Source organism: Entelurus aequoreus, linkage group LG15 (assembly GCF_033978785.1).
Source record: "Entelurus aequoreus isolate RoL-2023_Sb linkage group LG15, RoL_Eaeq_v1.1, whole genome shotgun sequence".
Lineage (NCBI taxonomy): Eukaryota > Metazoa > Chordata > Actinopteri > Syngnathiformes > Syngnathidae > Entelurus > Entelurus aequoreus.
Window position 1 is genome coordinate 5,871,018 of NC_084745.1, and position 7,833 is coordinate 5,878,850.

At 40.0% G+C, this 7,833-nt stretch overlaps 1 protein-coding gene across 1 annotated transcript in view; it reads left to right on the forward strand.

The window, feature by feature from the left end:
- The first annotated feature begins 571 nt into the window (after positions 1-571).
- The window catches only part of LOC133630357 (gamma-glutamyl hydrolase-like), a 22,094-nt gene continuing 14,832 nt past the window's right edge, over positions 572-7,833 (forward strand). The window contains exons 1-4 of the mRNA XM_062021927.1: positions 572-846; positions 978-1,086; positions 1,170-1,220; positions 7,764-7,833. The exon at positions 7,764-7,833 is cut by the window's right edge and continues 15 nt beyond it. Coding sequence (XP_061877911.1) covers positions 681-846; positions 978-1,086; positions 1,170-1,220; positions 7,764-7,833 — 396 coding nt within the window. The 5' untranslated portion in view covers positions 572-680. The remainder of the gene's footprint in view (positions 847-977; positions 1,087-1,169; positions 1,221-7,763) is intronic.

Consider the following 7,833-nt stretch of genomic DNA (forward strand, 5'->3'; position numbering starts at 1 on the left):
CAAAGACTAAACACTACTACGAGATAAAATAAAAATGCATAGATAAAACATTTATGTATACGTGAATAAAAAATAGTATGTATTTATTTATTCAACATTTATTCATAAAAAAATAAACACTGTAATTATTTTTAAATATTGTGTTAGTATAATAAATTCATGATTTTATTTTATTTTTTAAATTGAAACACAAAATGTAGTGACTACAACAAATTAAATGACAGCTAATAGCTACATAAATTAAAAATCTAAAAATAAATGTTTATTATGATAGTAAATATGATTTTTGAAATACATGAACATAACGACACTTATACCAACTTCCGGCACAGCGTTGCCAGACGTATGACAAATTAATGTATTTGGAATGTTGATTTCCTTCTCTGTACGATCAAAAAACAACGCTTATCATACATAACAAACAAAAATGTGATTTTAACGGTAAAAATGCATTGTAAGTGTCACGTTTTGCTGCATCAGATGATCAAATCGAGTATGTACGACAATATTCCACAAAATACGATCATGTGTCAGCTTCTGGTACGATAATTTGTTATTTTCCATTTGTCAATGAACTTCCGGTGTGATGACGCAGAGAAGGGCTGGCAACATGGGTGGAAAGTCGAAAGGTGAATGAACTTTAAACAATCGACTGTTTTAACCCCGCTGGCCGAATTCGGATGGACTTTATTGACGATTTTGAAGCCGCCCAAAGACGTTGCTGCTGTTGGAGGACCAAGTGGTCGTGTTTTACTTTTAGAACCATGTTTGTGCTTTTGTTTTGCGTTTATCTGGCATGTCTACCGTTTTACTCGACAGCCAATAGGAACGACAAGCCTATCATCGGTGAGTTTAGTACCGCAGGACTCACTCTTTCTCATTACAATGACACCTATGTGTTTTCAAAGGCATCATTAAAAATGACAAGTTTGTGTTTTTAAAGGCATCTTTAAAATGACAAGTTTGTGTTTTTAAAGGCATCCTGGCACAGGATCTTTCCACACCTGTAGACAATCAGACTTCTTACATCGCTGCCTCTTATGTCAAGTTCTTGGAGTCTGCAGGGGCCAGAGTGGTCCCAATTAAGTCAGTTTTTATCATTTCCCTATTAAATGTTGATATTTATTAATCATTCAAGTTTAAACCTTCCTTGTTGTGTTTTTCTACAGGATCAACCAGCCTGAGGAGGAATATAGGAGACTATTCAAATCCATTAATGGGTAAATTATGTTGTTTACTATGTACATTTTTTGACAATCCTCTATATGACAAGAGTGCTTTGCAGTTTTTGAGGACCTCCTGAAAAAATATTAGTCAATGATTATTTGTATGACAGCTGTTTTTGAGGACCTACAGTATTAGTCAAATATCCTCTGTATGAAAGGAGTGCTCTGTGTGTTGCAAAACTGCAAACATTCTAGTCAAAGATCCTGTATACCAGTGTTTTTCAACCACTGTGCCGCTGTGTGCCGTGAGATACAGTCTGGTGTGCCATGGGAGATTATGTAATTTTACCTATTTGGGTTAAAAATATTTTTTGCAAACCAGTGATTATAGTCTGCAAATGATGTGTTGTTGTTGAGTGTTGGTGCTGTCTAGAGCTCGGCAGAGTAACCGTGTAATACTCTTCCATATCAGTAGGTGGCAGCCGGTAGCTAATTGCTTTGTAGCTGTCGGAAACAGCGGTAGGCATTGTGCAGGTAAAAAGGTGTCTAATGCTTAAACCAACCATAAACAAAAGGTGAGTGCCCCTAAGAAAAGGCATTGAAGCTTAGGGAAGGCTATGCAGAACGAAACTAAAACTGAACTGGCTACAAAGTAAACAAAAACAGAATGCTGGACGACAGCAAAGACTTACTGCGGAGCAAAGACGGCGTCCACAATGTACATCCGAACATGACACGACAATCAACAATGTCCCCACGAAGAAGGATAAAAACAACTTAAATATTTTTGATTGCTAAAACAAAGTAGATGCGGGAAATATCGCTCAAAGGAAGACATGAAACTGCTACAGGAAAATACCAAAAAAAATAGGAGCGCAAGACATGAACTAAAACACTACACACAAGAAAACACCAAAAAACTCCAAATATGTCACGGCAGGATGTGACAGGTGGTGACAGTACACCTACTTTGAGACAAGTCGGTGTACTTTTTTATTCCTCAATAAAAAAGGTAGAAAAGCGCTATACAATTACAACCCATTTACCATTTACAAGAGCTGTAGTGATGCATTCTTGGTTATGGTTGGAATTCATATCAAACAATTGCGAGAACGACTTTTTATTGTCAATATCGGCTGCTGAGTTTCATTTTTTTATGTTTTCGGCCTGGTGGCGTGCCTCAGAATTTTTTCAATGGGAAAAAATTAAAGTAAACAAAAACAGAATGCTGGACAACAGCAAAGACTTACAGCGTGTGGAGCAGACGGCGTCCACAAAGTACATACGTAAATGCCATGACAATCCACAACAAAATAGGAGCGCAAGACAAGAACTAAAACACTACACACAGGAAAACACCAAAAAAGTCCAAATATGTCACGGCGTTATGTGACAGGTGGTGACATTACACCTACTTTGAGACAAGAGCTGTAGTGATGCATGCTTGGTTATGGTTTAAAGTCATATCCAACAATTGCGACAACGACTTCTTACGTCAACTGAGTTTCGTTTTTTCATGATTTCTGCTGCTGGTGTGCCTCCGGGATTTTTTCAACGCAAAAAATGTGCCTTGGCTCAAAAAAGGTTGAAAAACACTGCTGTATATGATGTGAGTGCTTTGCTGTTTTTGAACATCTGTTGGAAAAATCCTAGTCCGGTACCGGTCCGTGGACCGATTGGTACCGGGCCGCACAAGAAATTTTTTTTTTTTTAAATGGTTTGTTTATTAAATCAACATAAAAAACACAATATATACATTATCAATACAGTCTGCAGGGATACAATCCGTAAATTTCAAGCATTGACCGGTCCGCAGCTACAAAAAGGTTGGGGACCACTGCTCTGTATGGAAGGAGTGCTCCACTGGTTTTAAGGAGCTATTGCAACAAACATAGTCAAAGATTTTCTGTATGACATGCTGTTTTTGAGGAACAATTTGCAAAAATTTCTCTGTATAACAGGTGCGCTGTGCTGTTTTTGAGGATTTACCACAAAAACATTTATCAAACATCTTCTATGTGTCATGAGTGCGTTGCTTTTGAGGACCTACCGCACAAATACATATATGGCATGAGTGCTTTGCTGTTTTTGAGGATCTGCAAAAATGTTCATAAAATCTTTGACATGAGTGCTTTGTTGTTTTTGAGGACCTACTGAAAAAATATTAGTCAATGATTATTTGTATGACAGGCATACATAGCTGTTTTTGAGGACCTACAGTATTAGTAAAATATCCTGTGTATTAAAGGAGTGCTCTGTGTGTTGCAAAACTGCAAAAAATTCTAGTCAAAGATCCTGTATATGACGTGAGTGCGTTGCTGTTTTTGAAGATCTGTTGGAAAAATCCTAGTCGGAGATCCTCTCTATGGAAGAAGTGCTCCGCTGGTTTTAAGGATCTATTGCAACAAACATAGCCAAAGATTTTCTGTATGACATGGGCCCTCTGCTGTTTTTGAGGAACAATTTGCAAAAACTCTTGTCGAAGATCCTCTGTATAACAGGTGCGCTGTGCTGTTTTTTGAGGATTTACCACAAAAACACTTATCAAACATTTTCTATATGCATGCTTTGCTTTTGAGGACCTACCGCAAAAAGACATACATGGCATGAGTGCTTTGCTGTTTTTGAAGATCTGCAAAAATGTTATTCATAAAATCTCAATATGACATGAGTGCTTTGGTGTTTTTGAGGACCTATTGGAAAAAATGCTAGTCAGAGATTCTCTACATCAGTGGTCCCCCTACCTTTTTGTAGCTGCGGACCGGTCAACGCTTGAAAATATGTCCCGGGGGTGGGGGGGGGGGGGGGGGGGAATTTATGTTTTTTTTTTTTTTTTTTTTTTAATTTAAATTTTTGTTGTTGTTGTCATAAAGAAATACAATCATGTGTGCTTACGGACTGTATCCCTGCAGACTGTATTGATATATCATGTATATATTGTGTTTTTGATTTTGATTTAATAAAAAAAAAACACCCCACAATTTTATTTTAATTTTTTATTTCTTGTGTGGCCCGGTACTAATCGGTCTACAGACCGGTACCGGTCCGGGGCCCGGTAGTTGGGGACCACTGCTCTACATGGCAGAAACGTCAGGAACTACTGCAAAACCCCTCGTCTAAAAATCTTCTGTGTGACAGGTGCACTCAGCTGTTTTTGAAGATTCATCACTGAAACGTTAATCACATACACTGAACAAAAATATAGATGCAACACTTTTGTTTTTGCTCCCATTTTTCAGGAGTTGAACTCAAAGATCTAAAACTTCTACTACACAAAATACATTTTCCTCAACTATTGTTCACAAATCTGTTAGTTTCTTCTTCGCCAAGATAGTCCATCCCACCTCACAGGTGTGGCATATCAAGATGCTGATTAAACAGCATGATTATTGCACAGGTGTGCCTTAGGCTGCCCACAATAAAAGGCCACTCTGAAATGTGCAGTTTTATCGCACAGCACAATGCCACAGACAACACAAGTTTAGAGGGAACGTGCAGTAGGCATGCTGACTGCAGGAATATTCACCAGAGCTGTTGCCCGTTAATTGAATGTTCATTTCTCTACCATAAGCCGTCTCAAAAGCCGTTTCAAAGAATTTGGCAGCACAGCCAACCAGCTTCACAACCGCAAACCATGTGTAACGGCACCAGCCTAGGACCTCCACATCCAGCAGGTGCACCTCCATGATCGTCTGAAACCAGCCACCCGGACAGCTGGTGCAACAATTGGTTTGCATAACCAAAAAGAATTTCTGCACAAACTGTGGGAAACCGTCTCAGGGAAGCTCATCTGCATGCTCGCCATCCTCATCGGAGTCACGACCTGACTGCAGTTTGTGGGCAAATGCTCACATTCGATGGCGTCTGGCACGTTGGAGAGGTGTGCTCTTCACGGTGGGATCACTGTTCATGGCAGATGGCAGACAGCGTGTGTGGTGTCGTGTGAGATAGCAGTTTGCTGATGTCAACGTTGTGAATGGAGTGGCCCATGGTGGGGGTGGGGTTATGGTATGGGCAGGCGTATGTTATGGAAAACAAACGCGAGTGCATTTTATTGATGGCATTTTGAATGCACAGAGATATGACGAGATCCTGAGGCCTGAGGCTCATCACCTCATGTTGCAGCAGGACAATGCACGGCCCCATGTTGCAACGATCTGCGCACAATTCCTGGAAGCTGAAAACATCCCAGTTCTTGCATGGCCAGCATACTCAGCGGACGTGTCATCCATTGAGCATGTTTGGGATGCTGTGGATCGGCGTATACGACCGCGTGTTCCACTTCCTGCCAATATCCAGCAACCCCGCACAGCCATTAAAGAGGAGTGGACCAACATTCCACAGGCCACAATCAACAACCTGGTCAACGCTATGTGAAGGAGATGTGTTGTAATGTGTGAGGCAAATGGTGGTCACACCAGATACTGACTGCTATTTCCTTTACATAGTGAAACCCATTATCTAAGTTACATTCAAACCAGTGTGGGCAGCACTAAGAGCAGGTGGTTAAAGTATCTTGCCCAAGGACACAACGGCAGTGACTCGGATGGCGGAAGCGGGGCTCGAACCTAGAACCCTCAAGTTGCTGTCACGGCCACTCTGTGTCAAGTTTTAAGGTGGTGAAAAAATGATTTTTACTGAGAAGTTCCTTCAACAAAGATCTTTTTCATTCCGTGTTGGGAAGGCTGAGTCCGCCTGAGTGTGTGAACGAGAAGGAGCGGGGCTCCCCTCTGTGCATGGCGCAGGAGGAAGGGAAAAGCACACAGCTATCAGTGCGCACAGTGTGATCAGTACTTCCGCGTCAATCACTTGTTCATTTAGTTATGGTTATGAGTTATGAATGTATTTCCCAACAGGTTACACAGGTGGGCGAACATTTTACTCAAGTCAAATTTGGATGGATTTCTTTTAGGAGCAATGTGCAATGAAATGGTTGAAATCCCTATTCGCACATGTGCGACAGTTTTTGTTTTGTTTTTTAAGTCGCACAGTCTATTTTTAGTCGCATATGCGAGTACATTTTTCGCACCGTACACCCCTGAAGGGCTTAGCTGTTTTTGTGGACCTACTACAAAAATGTTAGTTAAAGATCCATATACTTAATAGCATGAGTGCTTTGCTGTTTTTGAGGACCTATTACAAAAATGCTAGTAGAATATCCTCTGTATGGCAGGCGCACTCTACTGTTTTTGAGGACGTTGTAGAAAAACGCGAATCAAAGATCCTCTACATGATAGGAGTGCTTTGCTGTTTTTCAGGACCACTGGAAAAATGTTAGTCGAAGATTCTTTAAATGGCAAAATGTTTTTCAAACATCCATATATGGCTGTTTTTGAGGACCTACTACAAAAAATACGAGTGAAATATCCACTATATGGTAGGCGCACGTAGTACAAAAACTTGTCAAACATCCTCTATGTGACAAGAGTGCTTTACAATTTTTGAAGACCACTGGAAACATTTCAGTTGAAGATTCTTTATTTGACAGAATTGTACTGCTGTTTTTGAGAACCCCTCTGGTCAAATATACATTGCAGGCAAAATCTGCTGTTTTTGAGTAGTAGTAAAAAAAACAGTGCTTCGCTGTTTTTGAGGACCACTGAAACATTTCAGTTGAAGATTCTTTATTTGACAGAATTGTACTGCTGTTTTTGAGAACCCCTCTGGTCAAATATACATTGCAGGCAAAATCTGCTGTTTTTGAGTAGTAGTAAAAAAAACAGTGCTTCGCTGTTTTTGAGGACCACTGAAACATTTCAGTTGAAGATTCTTTATTTTACAGAAGTGTTCTGCTGTTTTTGAGGACCTATTGCATAAACCCTGGTCAAATTTCCTTTATATGGCAGTCGCACTCTGCTGTTTTTGAGGAACTATTGTAAAAATCCTGGTCAAATTTCCTCTATATGGCAGGCACAATCTGCTGTTTTTGAGGACCTATTATCAAGTGTCCTCTATATGGTTTTAGGACGTAGTACAAAAACACGAGTCAAAACACGACAGGACTGCTTTGTTATTGAAGACTACTGGAAACATTTTAGTCGAATATTCTTTATGTGACGGAAGTACTCTGCTGTTATTAAGGACTTATTGCAAAAACCCTGGTCAAATTTCCTTTATATGGCAGGCACACGCTGCTGTCTTTGAGGACCTATTGCAAAAACCCTGGTCAAGTATCTTCTATACGGCAGGTGCACTCTGCTGTTTTTGAGGACGTAGTATAAAAACAGTATTCAAAAATCCTATACATGACAGGACTGATAACGTTGTTTTTGAGAACCACTGTAAAAATGTTAGTCGAAGATTCTTCATATGACAGAAGTCCTCAGCTGTTTTTGAGGACCTATTGCGAAAACCTTAGTCAGATTGTGTCTATAGGACAGGCACTGCTGTTTTTGATGGCGGACTAAGAAAAACACAAGTAAAATATTCTCTGTGACAGGAGTCCCTTGCTGTTTTTGAGAACCAACTGAAATTAATGCAAGTCAAAGATCTTCTATATGACGGGAGTGTTCTGCTCTTATTGTAGACCCACATGTACTACATTAATTCTGGTCAAAATGCTGTTTTTAAATGTGTGTGCTATTTGTGTATCAACAGAGTTCTGTACCCTGGAGGATCAGCCAACATCACCTCATCAGGCTACCAAAGAAGTGCGAAGGCCTTCTAC